Source organism: Thermobia domestica, chromosome 15 (assembly GCF_964235325.1).
Source record: "Thermobia domestica chromosome 15, izTheDome1.hap1.1, whole genome shotgun sequence".
NCBI lineage: Eukaryota > Metazoa > Arthropoda > Insecta > Zygentoma > Lepismatidae > Thermobia > Thermobia domestica.
The window spans coordinates 22,301,008-22,321,305 of record NC_137468.1 but is presented as its reverse complement, the minus strand read 5'-3'; the positions used below and the strand labels follow the sequence as shown (position 1 = coordinate 22,321,305).

General features: G+C 33.1%; 1 protein-coding gene and 1 non-coding gene across 2 annotated transcripts in view; one reads left to right on the top strand and one right to left on the bottom strand.

Annotated features, from left to right (window-relative positions):
- The window catches only part of LOC145671832 (venom allergen 3-like), a 40,040-nt gene extending 24,690 nt beyond the window's left edge, over nucleotides 1–15,350 (bottom strand). Inside the window, exons 1-4 of the mRNA XM_081741058.1 lie at nucleotides 15,314–15,350; nucleotides 11,598–11,711; nucleotides 9,407–9,559; nucleotides 1,123–1,207 (exon numbers count right to left, since the gene is read on the bottom strand). Of these exons, the coding sequence (XP_081597184.1) occupies nucleotides 1,123–1,207; nucleotides 9,407–9,559; nucleotides 11,598–11,711; nucleotides 15,314–15,319 (358 nt within the window). The 5' untranslated portion in view covers nucleotides 15,320–15,350. The remainder of the gene's footprint in view (nucleotides 1–1,122; nucleotides 1,208–9,406; nucleotides 9,560–11,597; nucleotides 11,712–15,313) is intronic.
- TRNAR-CCG (transfer RNA arginine (anticodon CCG)) lies at nucleotides 13,306–13,377 on the top strand. The gene has a single exon. It is a non-coding gene; the product is annotated as a tRNA-Arg (tRNA).
- Nucleotides 15,351–20,298: the final 4,948 nt, after the last annotated feature.

Here is a 20,298-nt window from a genome sequence, read left to right as displayed (position 1 = left end):
GAGAATAAGGGTGTAATGAAACCATCCGCGTCGAAGGAAATTGGAACTACATGTAAGGAATGAGAGAATTGGAACTAAGTGAAGTAAATTATCAAACACCAAGAAACAGAAAAAGACCCAATCTTCCCACAAGAGTAAAAAAAAAAAAAAAAAAAAAAAAAACCTTGTTGATTTTCAAAAATCTCGACACCAGATAAGACAATATTCGATGCACACAACAACAGTTCGTTATGTATGCGTGTTTACATCAGACGACGAATAACGTCAACGGACCATTCACTACCCAACACTCACACCAGCCACCCGAGAGTCTAGTAACGGTAGTCGCGGATGAGAGGATATTCCTGAATATGTGGATGAGCAGTGACACATAATTAAGGCATGAAACCATCCTCTCAGTACCACCCAAACCCCAACGATGACAGACGACTACGTGGAGAGACATGAGTAATTATTACCACACGGACATTTGGATGGCAATAAGAAATAGAGAAAAATTGGATACCAACAAATAAACATGTTAATTATCTACACTTAATAAAAGAATAATATTCGATGTCATTTTTGTAAAAAAAGAAAAAAAGAAAAAAAGAAATTATTTTATCTTAATAAAGCTTCAAAATAGAAACTTTTAGAACTTATTTTACATTAACGGTTTGACGGCTTAAAGGTAAGGCATTTATCTTTAGTACAATGGGTTCCTGGTTCGATCTCAAGGCATGTGAGTTCATTCAATGTGTACATTATCAAGTTCTTGGCTTTTCTCAAGCTTTCCCTACTTCTTTCTGCATCCCCATTCCACCAAATCTATGGCTAACATACACTTGCAATAATAATTCGTCTCATTTAAACAAAAGATCATCAGGATTTAACTTTTTACATTTACTGTCTTTTTTGGTAACGCTTCGGAATCTTTATAACACAAAATTTTGCTCTCATTTTTTGCAAGCACAAACAAATGCATCCAAGAAAATGATTTAATTGCATTCATAATTTCATAAGCAAATTGTTTCTTAAACCTTACTTTGTGTACCTTACTTGATGATACTTAAAATATGTATTTCCTTTCATATAATCTATTAGTAAACTAATGTTATGTAATTGATTCAATAAGTCTCCTACCTATGCTGTTCCGACATTTATCATGATCATCTATGCACTGATCTGCCCACCTCTGGGCTATCATTTCCAGTTCGGAATCCCAATTCTATGTTGCGAAAAGAAGAAATTTATGTTAATATTTTATAAGCGATAAAAACAAAACATTTGTATATCGTTTAAAATCGACACTCAAAGTGACACTTCAGAAATTGATACTTCAGAAATTATACAGATTATTCAATATAATTTAGATTCATAGCCTACAAATAACACACACAAAAAAATATATATATTTGAATACATATTACTATTATTAAAAATGTTTACAAATAAATTAATAACGGTGAAGTATGAATACTAATTTGTGAAGGATATTTCAGTTACCACCTTACTTATAATAATAATAATAATAATAATAATAATAATAATAATAATAATAATAATAATAATAATAATAATAATAATAATATAAATGTTGCGTATCCCTCCATTTTTAACACACCTACCTGTGACTTTTATAAGTAAAATGATTCGATAATGTTGAAATTAGTTTTCCATCATGTTTTTTTTCACTCTTACACATTTAATATTTAATGGATTTACAAAGTAGAAACTGCTCCCAGTCTTCTAAGAATATAAGTCAATGATGTTTGGAGAATGGCATTGAACCTCCGGGTTCCATAGGCCATAGAGTTAGTTAATATTCAATGGATATACTCAATAAATATGTAATGTATAAACAACAGGTCTCTCACTTTCCTTCATTTAGAATTGCTTTAGAAATATCCAAATAAAAGATTTACAGTTGCAATTATATGGATAATAAAAGCGCAAAAGCTTTACAATTGTATAAAATGTTTTGCAACATTGCATTTTTTTCACTCAATTAATAATAGCATTAGGATGATAAATCTACAAAGCATTAGGATGATAATCTATAAATCTATAACCAGGGTGCGAATTACCGGGGGAGATGAGGGGGATTTTGCCCCTCAATAACATTCTGTACCCCCCAAAGAAGTCAGCTGAAGTATCCCCACCGGGGATGCTTCCTTTCCCCCAAAACTATGTCCAGTATAACTCCAAATTTCTTCGGAATGATCGATGTAAACTATTCAGTTTTGGTCATCTCTACTTACAACCTAATTACCCACTATTTTCAACTTTGTTTAGTTGAACTATATTATTATGACTACGGTTGTTACATGCAACTGTACATTCGTACCCTTCAGTTCGTCATTGTTCGTGAATTTGAATATACTACCGGTAATTGTGTATAACAAAGCCACATATGGGTTTATAAATGTTCTTAGCGGTTGGGCAAGAAGAAGTAAACAAATAGTTTCTTCCACCATACTTGGCGAAGTTCGGACATGTCATATTCATCCTCTAAATTTATATCGATCATCATCTTATTTTATTTTTTGTTATAACATGTTATTTCATTTTCCAGTGTTATCTTTGTTAGTACATGGTCTTCATTCCCTAGTAGTGTGTGTGTATGCAACTCAAAAGTTGCATTTAATTTGTGATAATTAGCATAGTAATCACTGTCTTTACAGTTTACGGAAATGAACTTTTGAAACTGTACTCAAAATCTGAGATATAAGTATTCTCTCGTAAGTATATGTTAGCGTACACGCTGGGGGATACGCTCCTAGTGACCAGACATGTTAGTGAAGGTGATTTTTAGGTGAATAAGCGCATAATTGAAGATTTGTTTCAGCATTTGTTAATACGACTGGTCCTCCGTGTCATTGTCCGTGTCTGTGTAAGCATTTCAACTGGAGCGATTTTTTTTAAAGTTGACCCTTCATTTTTCCATCTTTCTTTTCGCTGTACAGTTTGCTGTCCACGCTAATAATGTTGTCTGAAAAACTTTATTTGAATAACGTAGCCCACAGTGAATCAACGAATCTGCAACCTAACAGTAATGAAACATTACCAATCTTCGGATAGGAGAAAGGGTAATGTTGTCCTTATTTAGTTGAAATTTTATAACAGACAGACTCTAATCTTAAGTTGTAACACTTATAAATTACTATTTTCTTCATAACTATGGGATGTAGCTTGTACTTGCTAATAGTAGAAATAGTTTTTATATATATATATTTGGCACGGCAAACGTTAAGGAAATGGTTAAGACAAGATTTGACTTTAACAAACTTAGAGAAACTTTTGGTGTATACGTTCCTGATTGTTTCTGCGGTGATTTACCTTTTGAACTTGATGTTGTTCCATCATGCGAAGGGTAGGAAGGATCCTTCAGCGTGCGTTGTCTCCTTCATGCACTGATCGCCAAGACCGCGATCGTTCCCCATCCCCCTGATTTTGTTCATCTTTCATTTCCGGGGTTTGGTTGAAACTCTGCCTCTATTCTCCTCCTAATCCGAACATGGGACGATGGTGTCCAAACTAGCACCTCCCACATTCGTCATGAAGCCCAAAGTCAGCTTGATATTTTGCAAAACGTGTCCGGAGATTGAACATACAAGCGGGCACCAAACCCGGTAGAAATTTTGACATTTAAGCAAGAAAAATCTAAATACAGCATCAAATCATCAATACGGAAGACACGTAGCTCAGCAAGTTATGTCTTCCTTGTATACAACCGGTAGACAACCGAAACAGGAACTTCAGCATTCGAAACAGGATCAATACTTCAGCATTCCTTAAGAATGCAGACCTATAGGGAAGTTAGGACAGACAGGAAGAGGATAAAGGAATCCAGAAGTGAAATATTAATAGCTTTGCGGAAGCTTAGGTAGGAAAGGACATTTGCCTTGTGCCATCATTTATTATTAACAGAAAAAAAGGAGAGAAATTACAGCGTGCTCTTCGAGCCTTGAGACTACAACAATAATTGAAAGAGAAAAGAAGAATAAATATTATCTTCCTTGTGTACATCGTGGGGAATCGAATCCGGAACCTCTGCGATGTGTTGCGGAACAGTAAAGTAATTGTAAATGTTGACTCCCTGACTCCCATCACGGAATCGATATTTGGAGGGGGAAAAGGGCAGCTTTAGCGGGGAGTAGAATCGCATACTCGAAATTTGAATTGAGATATTTTAAATATTTGGCCTTTGATTTGACCTTGATGTCAGAAATCGGGACCAGCAACAATCCATTTCTTGTTTCATAGGCTAATATCTAGATTTACTTTTTTTAAAAAAGTATGTCCAGTTTAAATGATAATTTTAGTGGTTTTCATAAGACTGAAGTTTTTTCTTTTTGATACCTGTATGTAATAACGCAAAGTGGAAGATTTCAATATGAATGGAAAAATTAACATATGCTTGTGATCATGGCTATCGCTTTTGCCGAATTAGTAACTAAATAAACCTTAGAGAGCTACGGGGACAAGAGTGAGCATAACTATTAAACACGTGCAGAAAGGTATGGTAGTGTGTGTGTGTGTATGTCAGACAATATATACGTGCATAGTTATTGTCGGTAGATTTATTAAATTAATAAATCTCTTATTTATTACAGATGTCAGACACACACACACACACACACATACATATATATATATATATATATATATATATATATATATATATATATATATATATATATATATATATGTGTGTGTGTGTGTGTGTGTGTGGGGTGGTGGGGGTAACACATTATTGTCTCATTTTGAAATTTGCACCTTCAGATTTTATGTCCTGTTGGCCTAATTCCCCCCCCCCCAATAGAGATTATCTAATTCGCACACTGCATATAACAATATAGGAAATTGGACGTATAAACAGATCTATATTTAAAAAAAATAGTTCATAATTTCAGAAATAGCTACATGTAACTAGAAGGAATATGAACTTCAAACTATTTTGCTATTTTGCTTGCAAACACTTTTTTGACATCTGGAACACGTTAAACACGAGCTTATTTTCTTCTCTGTGGACTTTAAGGATAACCTCCCCATAACCGTATTATAAATTCTTAATCACTAGTGCTTTCTTAGATGTTTTTACTGAAAACGGCATCTCAGCTAACATTTTCAAGTTAGTGTTTGTTATCTCATTATCATTTTAGGTCTCATCTTGTTTTCTAACAAGGGAACCTCCCGAAAATGATAGTTCCAGTGAAACATGAGACCTATGCCAATTGAAAGAGCTGTAACAGAGATGTTCATTCCCAAAAAATTAGCTGCCCATAGCAATAGATTCAAGAAATATAAGGGGTGGAAGTTCGGGAAACAGCAAGGTTGGACAAGGGGGAAAAGTGCAAATTCCGCAAAAAAGGGGGGACAAGGCAAAATACAATGCTGACAAGTGATGTATAGAAAGAGACTTGCCACAATAGGGAACAAATGAAGGCCACCAGTGGTGTTAACAGTGTTGTTAACTGCAATGAAAAGTACATGTTTTGCAAAGAGCACTATATGAAGTGAGTGCAATATTCAGGGTCAATCTGTCATGTAGAACATAAGATATGACGTGTATAATCCGAACTTCCACCCCTTATATTTCTTGAACCTATTGCTATGGGCAGCTAATTTTTGGGGAATCCTCATCTCTGTTACAGCTCTTTCAATTGACATAGGTCACATCTTTCACTGCAACTATTATTTTCGGAAGCTTCCCTTGTAAGACTCCTTTTATAAAGAGCCGACAGTTCTGTACACTGCTAGGAAAATGCATAGATGTTACAACCAAAAAATAGCGTAACTGTTCAGAGACTCAGCATTCATCAACTTATCGTGAAAAGAAGACACACTCTTCTAATATTCTTTATGAAGTGTAACAACTAACTTTCTTGTCCATTACATTCCCAAGTCCACTGTTGCATTAGAGAGTTTCATTTCTGGTATATTAATTATTATTATTATTATTATTATTATTATTATTATTATTATTATTAGTAGTAGTAGTAGTAGTAGTAGTAGTAGTAGTAGTAGTAGTAGTAGTAGTAATAGTAGTAATATTGGTGTTGTATTGTTAACTATTGAATTCAATTTCTAAATTATGTAAACGATACATGAATTACTTCGGATTCCAAACTATTATTTCATAAACTGTTTCATAAATTTAAAGCTGAAGAATTTAGTACTCATTAAATGGTTCTGTAGAAATTTTGACTGGATTAATATTCAATTATTTGTTTAAAGCACAATTTCACCTTGAGTATGCAACTGTTGTATGCAACTGTTGTAAACCAAAATACGTGAGAATTTAAGCTCATTAACCATTGATCATAGACGTAGTCTTTTCGATTTGAAAATCTTACATAGTCTATTACATGGAGGCTTTTTATTAAGATGGTTCTATTTCGTTAAGAGTTAATTACTGTAGAATCAGGACATTTATCCCTTTTGCTTGCTATAGGCTATTTTCTAAATATTCTATTTATAGCTGTATTATGACAGGTAATAACTTTCATTCTAGTTTACATCTATTTAAAAGTAAATTTTCAACTATTAGTCATTATTTTTTTATATAGTCGTTAGTCTTTTGAAAGTTGTTAACCTTGTTTAAATGAGTGCCTTCAATATACGTCTATATTTTCTTTTGTTTGTATAAATGTCTCAGTTTGTATAAAAACAATTGATTTCACATGTTCATGCGTGTATTTTTCTCGATCGAAAAATTTTAAATCATGATGAAATTGTCATTGTATTTTTGTTCGAATATCAGTACTATTCCTTTATTGTTAATCTTTATATGCATATCAATACTTTTCCTTCTTTTACTAATTTATTGCATTTTGCTTAGGATTACAGATACTACATGTTTGTTTTCTTGTATTCACTTATCACTGGTGTGTTTATTATGTTTCTCTTATTATTATTATTTTATGAAAAACTGTTTATGTTATAATTATGATTTAAGGTATTTTACAGTACTCTGTATTATTTTCTGCGAACTTCTGGCTCTCAAGCTGTTGAACCAATAATATGTTTGAGTTAATTTTATAATAATAATAATAATAATAATAATAATAATAATAATAATAATTATTATTATTATTATTATTATTATTATTATTATTATTATTATTATTATTATTATTATTATTATTAAAGTAGTAATGTTAGTATATTTTTTCTTTGAAAAGTCCTCGTTCAGATATTTCTTTCGGTGCATTATGCCGGACGAAAGCACTGTTTTTTTCTTTTCGAGAACGTACCGGTACCTTACGAAAGTTACTTCACTTTTAAAGTAGAATAATTAAAGCTTTTACTTTCGATAAGACTCAAGTTCTTGCTGTTTTGGAACTTCATCTTTGATTTTTCTAATTCATCAAATTATTCAGATTCTTTGGTGAAACGTACCTGGTGCAAGAGTAGCACTGATAATATAACTAGCCACTGTACTATTTATTGAAAAATTTGTCTCGGATTGGATAATTTCTTTGACATTCTTTGCTCCCATATTTGTTTGGACTAGCTCATTTTATTTCCTGAAAGTGCAAACTTAACTACCAGTACAAATGATAGAGACACGGAATCAATTTCTAGTGAGAACTGATGTATTTTATATTTCTCGTTAAGATATAGTCATGAAATATCGGTTCTGAAAGCTAGTTTTACAAGTATTTAACTCAGAAATTGCTTAACGCTATATTTTGGTCATCTACAGACCACATTAACCTTCTTGAATTTCACAAGATAAACCAAAAATGAAACTAATTTTCACGTCTATAATCTTGAAAATATTGAAACACAACAGCATTATAATGTAAGGCCGGACAATCCCAGAATATGCAATCAAAAGGTACCAATGAAAACTATCAATATCCCCCCAAAAAAGTTTTCATAGGAATTAGGTTTTTGAAAACAAAATCTACAGTGCATATTTATAGTCGGGTAATTAGGTAAAACGCGAAACATATAAACTGAAATGTGCTACAAAGACTAAGAAAGGAATAGTAGTCAAGAACAGGGAGTCCATACTTATTCTTCAAGGGATTAAGGAGTTTATTGTACCAAAACACTCGTATATTTTTAACCTGTCTTTCCGTATGTCGAACCATCCGAGAGACAAGACATTGAAAAATACTCAATGATTCAACACAAAATTTGGTCACAATATGTACCGTCAGAATTAGGTTCCGAATGCTTTCATAAAAGTGCTTGATAAATCGAAAAAGATATAAATCAGTTACTTTTTGTTTAACTGTGATGGTTATAGAGAATAACGATAATACTTCTATATAGTGGGAAGTTACTTGACTAAGCATCATATAAGGAGCAAGGTGCGATAAGAGACTGAAGGTATAAATGTCTTGCGAACTTGTACAGAATTATAAAGCCGAACTTCTATGTTAACAATTTATAAAGCTTTGCTAAAACCTTTTAAGAAGAAAACATAATGATAGCAGAATATGTTACATATATTTAGAAAAGGTGGTACAGCATATAAACAGATAAGATAAGAAAAAGACCGTTTTAATCTATTATTGTTAATACCCGACAACTTTCTAGAAAATTAGCTGTATTATTGTCTTATCCGACACCACAACTGTAGAAATGAAGTTGTCGCTGTAGCATTCATGCTCGAGAACTATTCAAGAGTAAGAAGTAAAGCATAATGTAGATTTAAACTTGTGTTAAATTTTACAAATCCAGTGTTTGTATTATTATTATTATTATTATTATTATTATTATTATTATTATTATTATTATTATTATTATTACTATTATTATTATAATTATTATTTGTTTACTTAATTTTGGCAGAAGTTATTGGACAATAAATGGTTTTTAATATAAGTATGAAATAATATTTCTTTAAAAAAACTTTACTTACAAATAAGTTTAATTTTCATTTTGAAAAGTTCCGAAAATAATCATGTAGATAACTAGAACAATTTTCATAAACAGAAGAGATCGATAAGAACCTCATAGAATTATTTACTTATTGTAACTATAAATAAAAGATTTAACGATAACAAGTATATAAATAAGTTAAATGTAATTAATATTGAGAATTGTGGAAAAATATTATTCACAAATCCCAATAGATTTAATTATATCCTCAATAAAATTTGAGATATTCTGCAGATAACTGTTGCCATCACTCTGCTTCCGATATTGTAGGTAATTTGTGATTAGCTATTCAAATAACAATGGCAATCCTTATAACAAAACAATGCAATCTTATTTAATTGAAATGCATGTGCCGCCGACGTGAATTAACATGCATAACTTCCAAGTGGTAAGTTTAATAGATGCTAAATGAAAAAATACTTAAAGTAGTTATGGTTAAAATGTATACGTCTTAAGTCAGAACGAAAACTGAAGTTAACTACGGGTTTTTATTCAGGCAAACTGTGATGTGAAAATTTTCACTTACCAAAACATTCATGTTAGATGCTGAAGGTTGCCCTGGTTCTTCCCCTTTAGCCACTCTGTTCCTACGTTTATTATGTTCATCCAATATCAATTGTCTAAGTTCTGTAGTTAGTCCTCCAGAAAGGTCATTGCACTTACCATCTTGATTTGGGCGCTCAGGAAATAAGGAAATAATATTTCTTAATATTAAAAAACAGTTTAAACCTTCATTTTATAGTTGTATGTTATATGACAACAATTTAATTACAATGAACTGGCAACAATTAGTGTAAGTTTCTCTAATTTCCACTTACTCCAAGTAATAAATGCTAGTATACACCAGCCCTTCTATATTTCACTATATAAGAAATAAATGCACAAGACTATAAAATGATTTAACATTATATATATTATACTTTAAATGTTGGAATATTATCAGTTATGACGTCCCATTAATCATATCATTCAATAACAATATGCTTTAAAGACGTTGAAAACGCACACACAAAAACATGTATACCAAAGTGCATGTATACATAATTATTTATAATTTTCGTCATTTAAAAACTGTATAATATTGAAAATGGAAAGAAAATAAAGGTTAATTAATGCACGAGGGTATATCATGGGAACCATACTTTGGAATGAGTTATTCGCATGGGTACAAACATCTCAATTCCACTGTGATATTAAGACGGAGATAACCATAGGTTTGTGTCTAGACTTCTTTTCAAGTAGGAAATTAGTAACAGAACTTAGAACTTTCTAAAATAGTTTATGTTAATGTCTGAATTTCATATACACATGTTTTCGTGTAGTTGAAGCAGTTTAAAGAGAAAGTTTCACAACTTTCTACTAGCCAACACTATAACTATATTTATTACAATAAAATATAAAACAGGAATTTTTAAAATGCAAGTAATACCTAAAATCAAAGACTAACAACTTTATTCCGAAGTAGCGTCAGAATTGATTTGCAAAAATAATACAAATCAAATTTGATAAGTAATCCTACGTCGTTTGACCTTAAAGTATAGCTATTGATAAAACAAGCAGAAGCTGGTTGTATTGTACAAGACAAATCTCGGAAATAGCAAGAAAGATTTCTCATTCCTAGTCACCGTGGATACGTTTCGCCTGATATGTTTCGACTCTGCTTAAATATTAAACCATTGAAACAAGATATCTTACATTTTCACTCAGAAGTTTCTTGGTAGTTGTTAACTAAATATGTGTTCGAATACAATTCATTTATTTTTATTTTAAATTTTTGCATTTTCGTAAACATGCATTACAGTAGAATAGAGACAAAAAATAATTGACATGCTACGACTTTTCCCTTATGTTTGTTTGATGGTGTGTGACAATTGTGTGAGTTTGTTATTTAATTGTTTGCAGTGTTATTATGTATATTCATACTAAATAAACCAGCAAGAGAAGGTGCCAAATAATATCCTAAGTCGGAAGATGTTTCCACATTTTTTAAATTATAATAATGAAATTATTAAAAGTACCCTGTAGTTGAAAACAATTTGTATTGAGAAAACAAAACAAACAATAGTATTACGTTTATCAATCTTTAAAAAGTGTTTGCATCAATGTTAATATACCGAAAGTAATCTTAATGAGTGAAATTAAAGAAAAAACTAATCACTGTTGCGCTATTTTTTATTGTCAAGTATTCACTTGATAAAAGCAGCAATTGGATAGACAAAACCTTCATAAGATACATACAGAAGAAATTATTCTGTATATTCAAAAGTAATACATATTATCTTAGTCTTCGGAAGTAGTTACCGAGTACAAACATATTTTAGATTTACCTTCTCCATGGTTCATTCTGTTTCTTTTCATTTGAATAGTTTACTATTAAACTATTATAGAATATACAATTAAATTTTATCGATTGAATTAAAGTCTTTACTAGTACTTTTCTGCTAGTAAAAGTTTCTAAATAATGAGTTCCTTTCATATTATCAATATATATAATAATACATATAAAGGAAGCACATATAGTACAATATAAACTATTATTTGAACTTATTGATTACTGTAAATATTAAAGTTTTACTTTATTTCTCATTTTAATAACAGGCCAAATACTAATTTCTCCCCTGCGGAATGTGCAGAATTTCAGATTTACTTATATTGTTCAGTATATAAAGTAATTTTAAGACAATGCTAAGCTTTATTGAAAGATCAAAGATCCTTACCTGGTATTCACACATTGTGTGCAAAGTATTATCGCATTTGATTTGGCAATAATCATCTTCGCCTTTCGCGTTGGAGTACAGAGCAAGAAAAGTCACCAGCAGAATATAATACATCTGAAAAATCATAAGAAGTTCTTATCTACTTTTGTAAAATATTTATGATGAATTATAAAGAAAGTAAACTGGAGAGAAGGTCATAAGGTATTTTGGGTAATGCCACGTCATTACATTCTCGCTTTCAACTCACAGTACTTGTCATGCTCTTTCACACGAGAAGTTTAATGATAGTTTGAGTCGACTCTCAAGAGTGCAATAATCAGTCCTACGTGATGCTAACACGCCATCACAATTCAAAGTAGCATAATCGGATTTCATTATTTCAATTTTGTGAAGAAAAAATACAAGGAAAGTAGGCCAATGTATCCTCAACGACTTACAGAACACATCGGACGTTAATCAAATTTTGGTGTGAAAATATTTTTTATTAATATAGAACGTATGTAAATAAAAGCGTGGAATCTGTTTGGTTTTCGCATTATCAGTCAACAGATTTGAAGCCTTGACAGACACATTTTCTGCGGAAACTTACGTAATTCACCTTAAAAAAACGTGGTAAATGTTAATTGAAGCGAGAGTTAGCCACGTTTCTACTATTAGATTTTATTGGCAGTTGTATGACACTCTGTGTATCTGTTCCACGGTATTAACTTGATTTTGTTTACATTTGGCCTTCGTTTTGTTTCTACGTACAGGAATCAGTGTATTGTTTGAGAGCTGAAATAAACCAGATATAAATGTGTAAACCCACTTCATGATGGAATTTCTACACATGTAAGGGTTACAGAAACTTCCATTATAAAACACTTTAAAATTAAATTTTCACAGACTTTAATGTCGGTTTTCTTTATGTCGTTAGAAGTACCTGCGCCACCTACTGTTCCCTGGCAGAATTGAAAGGAATAATTTCATGCTCCTCAAATTAAAAGAAAATGTTCCAAGTATTTTTCGATAGAAATACTGCATTTTGGTGAGACAGGTCGTAAGTTACAAAGTTACAAATCTCTTATTCTCGATACAGATGGAGCCAATAAATAATAAAGTGATCCCATTATTATTGTTCCCATCCCGAGCTTACTTTTAATGTTCAGAGATAGTTTCTAAATATATATTCAGTTTCCATACAATATTATGCAAATTTTTTGACTTATTCTGCAATCGCTGTTTTCGGAATTAAAATCAGTTAGGAACGTGCAATGTGTCTCTGTTTACATGAATTCGAAATACATAACTGCTTAGATGAAGAATTAGATGACAGGAAACCTCCGTCAGAATTCACTGTCAGCATTAATGGCGTAGGCTTATATGAAGTGTTTGATGAGTTGCAAAATTCTGAAATTGGTACGGATCGCAATAGTAATCGCGATAGCGATAGCAACAGCGAGCAATCAGCTGATGAAGATTTCAAACCTATTGTAAAATCTAAGTATATTGTGAGAGACAACGTGCATGCTATTCCATCGAACCGAAGAAGAAGGACAAGAAGTATTTTGCATTCTCTAGAAAAGAAAGTAACTAACAGCATAATTGATTGTTGGAAATAATTTTTCTGAGATACTTGTAGGAAACATCGTAAAATACCCTAAATGAAGCTTGACCAGTTTCGAGAAGAATACAGTCCTTCCGTAGATGTGTTGAATACAAATATGGGGGCGCGGTGGCTCAGTGGTAGAGCGTTTACCTCCGATGCATGGGGTCCCTGGTTCGATCCCAGCTCGTGCCGTGTGGACTTTATGGGGACAAACACCATGCTCGTGGGTTTTCTCGGGGTTCTCCCGTTTCCTCCCACATTCTTCATTCCACCATTTCACTCATCTCTCATCATCACCGTCTCCTTTAGCCTAACCGGCATAAACGTGGGACGTAAAACTTAAGGATTTCATTTCATTTTATTTTTGAAATGAAAGCTTTTCTTGGACTTGTTTACCTGGCGGAATTTATGGCATCATTACATCAACATGTTGAGGACCTTTAGGCGACTAACGAAACTGCTCCTGAAGATTTTTCGTCAGCTCATCAGGTTTCAAACGTTAAGACTCGTTATGGTTATTTTCTACCCCTAACTCTTTGAATGGACAGTCACGGAAAAGATTAAATATTTTTGGGGGGCATGCAATTGTTTAAAATTAAAATACGTCTGTCTCCTGACATTTTTACTGCCTGAAGATGAAGAAACGTAAACGGTTTACAAAATTGTCCATATATGTACAGGATGGGTGGAAAGTAAGTGTGAATTCATATTCAAGTAATATGTAAATAGCAATGAAAGCTTTCTTGTTAATAGACTAATGTATGTCAATTGTTTAATACATTTTCCCAAATCCTATGAATCTTTTGTTGTTCCTATGAAGGCACATACATGCCAGGGTGATTAAGCACTGAATCGATAATCAAAATTGAAGCAAGATTTTGGATGTGACAATTGTAATCACGTCCAAAGTTTGTGGATTGGTCAACATGGGAGGCAAGCTGTTCTTTATGCGTATACAATAATAAATTGCCACCGAAAAGTAATAACTACCGGAAGTGTCATGGGCTTCAGAGATGAGAGACATACTCGACTTCGCTACCAGAGGAAAGGGTAGCAACAGTGAGGGACATGTTCGAGCAAGCCCTTCAAAATCAACAAGGCAGGCAGTAAGAGAGAGTGGCGTTACACGTTATTCTGTGCGTGCAATTATCTACAAACATTTACATTACAGACCATGGAAGTTTTGTTCTGTGCAGAAGTATTATGCAGATGATTGCGAAGGCGTGTTGAATTTTGTGACAATATGTTCGCTTGACATGAAGATCATCTACAACTGTTTAAAAGAAGATATATTGAGTGCTGAAACTGCGTTCCACGTAGCGGAGTTCGTTAGTCGTCATAATAGCTATTATTTGACATCAGGTGATCACAAAAAATACAGGTTAAGCCGAAACTGACAGTGCAGTATGGACTATCTTATTACGACATTATTGGACCCTATCTATTGAGAGACAATATGAACGTTGAAAGATACCTGCAATACCGGAGGAAAATACCGGAAAATACCGAAAGATACCGGAAAAAATATATGACCTACAATTTTTGAACGGGACGAGTCAAATGAACTGTTGTTTGTGTAAGATGGAGCTATCCGTCATTACGGCTTGCCTGTAAGACAACTGCTTTTTGAACTCTTGGCAGAACGATGCATAGGTCGTCGAGGTACCAAAGAATGGCCTTCGCGAAATACAGACCTCAGTTCATGACATTTATTTTTATTTTAGTGCAATAAGAAAGAAGTGTATCGTAGCAAACCACAAACTTTTAGCGAACTTGTGAATAAGATCCATGAAGTCATAAGTGGTGTTCCTCCTGAGTTCTTAAGGAAGATCGTGGCAAATGTACCTGTTTATTTGAGACAGTATTTAGGGAATTCTGGAAAACACATTGAGTAACGTTGGAGAGATAACAGTATATAATAATATAAATGTGTGCAAAAAATTAAGTTTATACCTACAATACTTTAGGAGCGAAAAATATTAAAATAGGGTGTGACATTACGCTCACCCTGTACATAGCATAGTTTGGAAATAGAAAAGGAGAAGTGTGTTGTAAAGTTTCCAAATAAACATGGCTATTTGAATACATTAAAAAATAATCATGAAAACGTTAATTTGATCATACGTACGGGCATCTTCGTTATTAACAACTCTTCTAAACCAATTTCAGGCAGTATGTGTAGAAGACAGTTGGTGGAATATTTATTCATGCTATATATAGGAAACCTCAAATATTGAACGTAATCAATTTCGAAACTGACAGATGGTAAAACAGATACGGCATTCAAACTTATTCATGTGTAGTGTTTATTCGTGATATTAATTCTAATTTCAAAATTTGGATTATTCTTAAATAATCCCGACGTTTATTCAGATGTTTTCTTATATTTAAAAAAGTCTGAAAAGTTACAGCTGACATTAATTAACAATCAATGCACAGACATTGTATCTAGCCTTACTCTGATACTGGGGTAATTGTGCACAGATGCATGTAAATTAATTATTGTGATGTATTTGTAAGTACACACAGAAAGGTGCACTGAATGTTTGGAAAGAAACGTCCTGGTAAGAGAGGAAGTATGAAACCAAAAAGTGAGATAATTAAACGCCACGCGTGCATTGATATTGAAGCTTCGTTATTCCAATGCGTTCATATAATCAAATATTAGACATTATCCTGAAATATGTAAATTGCGAAGTATTTATTTTTGTACACCATTGTAAAAGCATTGAATAAAAAATGGTTTCTGAAGATTCTTGCTGATCGTATGGATTAGGTTTTTATTAAATAGCCACCAATTGTACACACATTATTGTCTCTAACATTTAGGCAAATAAATGACGATTATTTTGTAAAATTGTGACAAATGGAATATTCTACTAATTTTTAAAATTATTTTTACTATATACCGCATATCTTGTAAATTACAACTTTCAATCTACACGCAGGGTCGCATTATCAAATTTATGGGTAGTTCTTGTCCAGCGGATATTTTCTTCAATGCTCTTTCCGATATTGATTAGGGATGAGATTTTTCGAAAAACCTGTTTTGCAATTTTCGGAAAATTCGTTCAGAAGAACTCAAGTACATGATGGATTGGTAAAAACTACATACAAATGGAGTACACAGAAAACAAGCAAATATATATTTTTTATTTTCGGCTTGAAGATGGTAGTTCGCTGCAAATGTGTCGCATCACCCCAAAATTTGAGTGATGCGACGAACTCAGCAAGAAATATACAGAAGCGAGCGAAATTACTCTCTCTCTGTTAGACACACACACTTATATATATATATATATATATATATATATATATATATATATGCATTATTCTAGATGTCCATCTAGATGTCCATATGTACATTTCCTCGTCTGGAGACACAACTAGCACTATATGGCAACGTCGCAAATGAAGAACCATAGATCAGACCTACTAATCTATCAAATAGTTATATCGATTTTTTCCAGATCGCACTAAAGTCGATATTGATTGACACTAGCATCACTTATTTGTGTAACAAGCGATTCTACTCCTTGTTGTGTTCGTAAAGTAATGCTAATGGCTCCAAGTTAATCTGTGACGTTGCCACATTGTGAAATTTTGATTCTACATAGCGGCTGTAGGAGAGTGTATCATCATATAATATTTTCGCTTGACTTTGGCTTGTACAATAGTGCTCTGTGGTCCGTGAGCCAAATCTCTAGAACACCTGATATGTATTCATACAGGCTGAACAATTTATACTTATCATCCCCTCAAACAGAGAAAAAAGAGAGAGAAACGCGAAGCAACAATAAGAAGCACGAAGCAAGTATAACAGAAACACTTAACGAACAGTGTTGCCAACCCAATATAAAGATATATTTTTAATTACACTATGGCAGATTATTTCATATGTCAAATCAGCTTACCAAACGAAAACTTAAAATATCAATTTTATTATTCAGTGTTGCCAAATAAGGATATTATAAAATCAGAAACATTTAAAGTTTGAAAGCCTCTATCACAACGGAGATGGACAGGATAAAGCACATCGAAATTACCTTAGTGTTGCATACTATGCTCATGGTATGAATATTTTCGAATTAATAGGAACGAAGTTACCAAGGCTTGAAAATTTGCCTTGTTTGAAGGGGTTTTATTTTGAAACAATGCTTAAATAAGTATCATATCTAGTTACTTGTAAGGTTTGTAATGCACATAAAATTATTTTGACGATTACAGCACTTAGATATCTCAAATCTTTCCGCATATATAATAAACATTGCTAAAGTTTAAAACACTGGTTAAGTCACGTAATTACGAGAACTTGTTTTAATTACAACTATTAAAACCTATTGCTACAATGCTATAAAAGAGAAAGAGAACAATAATCATTTTAAATATTGTTCATAAATACGTCAGTTTTAATAGTGTTGCTTTCTATGTTTGTGATACTATAACATCCTTAGTTTGCAACACTGAATAATAAAATTTGTATTTTAAGTTTTCGTTTGACACATTGATTTGAAATATGTAATAATCTAGCGTAGTACCATTCGAAAAAAGCATAACTTTATATTGAGTTGTCAGCACTGTTTTTTGGGTGTTCAGAGATGTCCGACTTCTTATAGTTGCTTCGTGAAACGTTTCGCTTTACTCCCTCTTTTGGTTTCTCCGTCATACCGGATAATCAAGATAAATTGCCCATCCTGTATATAAAGGAAACTCGGAATTCATATTTTCCTTGACAAAAGATTAGGATGGAGCAAAACACCTGCAAATGTATGACGACAAAGTCTTTAAAATTAGTAATGAATGTAGTTCTGAATTAGCTAATGTGCATGTAGAATTGTAACAAAGCTGCGTACGGAGATAGTATGGATGGAGAAGCCAGAGAGCTACGGTGGCGGGCGCCAAAAACGAGAAGAGAGGTTGAAGCTAAAGAATTAAATGTGTATAGATAGATGTGAGGGCAAAGGGGAAAGATATGGTTTATAGTGTAGCACACGCCTGGCTGGACTCTCTTAATTTCTCTAACACCGGTATTCCTAGGGCCTACAAAGTCAATTATTTTTTGTAGTCATCTGGGGGCCACTTGCCGCTATCTAGCTACAACCCTGTATATATATATATATATATATATATATATATATATATATATATATATATATATATATATATATATATATTGTATATTTGAGAACTAGCCAGTGCGGTTACTGGTGACGCACCAAAGATGTGAGAATGCTGATGATGGGAAACGTGTAGAGGCCGAGGGGGACATATGTGTATGTTATTGGCGATGCGCGAGAACTCCACTCATTTTCAACCGTGAAGGAAATATTTTAATCGGACAATTAGATCTCCAGCAACACAAAAATGTAAATGATGTGTGTTTTTTTTTCATAGTATAAATAGTCCCTATTAAGACTATGAAGCAAATTGAACACGTAATGCGACTAACGTGTCCAAATGGTCCAACAATTTTAGTAACCTATTGAGTGTCGGTTTAACCATATAACTAAATCTAGGAAGAGAACAGAAATGCGATACTTACCATAGACATTTTCCGGTCATTAAGTACCGAGTTTACTTTAGTTTATAAAATCTGTTGAAAATGTTCACCATTCGCCCCCACACAATTGTGCAATCTATTTTGAAATTCATTCCGTTTTCGAATGTGTGTCTAGGAATAACCCCGTACTTGGTGTTAATTCTGTTTCAGAGGTCCTCCAAACTTATTGCTGGTGTCGTATACACAACAGATTTAAGATGTACCCATAGAAAATTGCCATCAAGAAACAGAGAGTCTACGACAGCGCTGCCAAACATTTCAGCCCATACATTGAGCTTTTGTGGAGCTGCGAATGTCCTTCAACAAATAGATTTTTTATCTGAACAATATCGGCAATCGTGCTTGTTGATAAACCCATCTAAATAAAAGGTGCATTCATCGGAAAAACAAATGTGTTTCTCTAGATTGGACATTTGTCGTAGTAAGTCAGTTATTTCCTCGCAGAACTGCACTTCTCTGTGTCCCTGTCATTGTCGTCTTCTTGTAGTTCATGTAAAATTTGCATTTTGTAAGGATAAAATTTGTGAATCTTTAACACTTTCTGCACAGACCCTAGAGACAATCTAGTACTTGCTGCAATGTTTAGTATTGATGTTGTTGGATTAGTAATGAATGTTTCCAGCACTTTAATTTCAGCTAGCTCGCCAATTACTCTGTTACCGCTCACCTTCTTGTTAGCTACCGATCCAGTCTCGGAGACTTTAGTAACAAATTGGTGAACATATGAGTGGACAATATTCTCTCGGGATATCTTTCATTAAAAACTCTAGCAGTTCCCCCAGCGCTCCCAGTAGACCCACAAATAAAAATCATTTCCACTCTTTCTTGTAAAGTGCACACCATTTTAACAACTGTTTGTAATCCTACTATTACCCACGTATGCAATCGCCGTAGGTAATTCACTCGACTGTAAACACGACACGAGAACTTGTACACCAATAGCTAGACCACAGTCACCATGAATGCACTACTACACTATGCCACATTTACAATTCCTGAGTTCGTTGCTATCTAAAGTGGACGGCTGTCCTATGCAGCTCTTCTTCGCCATAACTGATAAACTTTGGCTGTTTTTAAAATACACAACACACTTGTTTGCTTATATTACGTTTCTATAAAATGTCCAGTCTATAATGAAAACTGTGATTAAAAGGTTATGCATACAATAAATTTTCTGTCATTACTGGAGAACTATTCGTTCAGTTTCAATGTTTTCTTTAGTAACTTGTTTCTTTTTCTACACCTTTTCATTTGATATGTCGCAAGGTATATCTTCTATTTCAAATGTTTTAGTTGGGAGATTGGGTGAGTGGGGGAGATTCTCGCACATCGATATCGCCCCTAGGCACAATGGGACACTTAATACTATCAGGAAACGTTTTCATCCACATCTTGTACATTTTTTTGTTTTTGCAGGAGACTCAATTGACTGATTGCAATATTTCCTTTACGAACCCATTTCTTTTTTCGCACCCTTTCATTTGAAGATATATATATCATTCCGTTTCAAATTATGTAGTTGGGGAGTGCGGGGAGGTTCTCGTCCGTCGCCA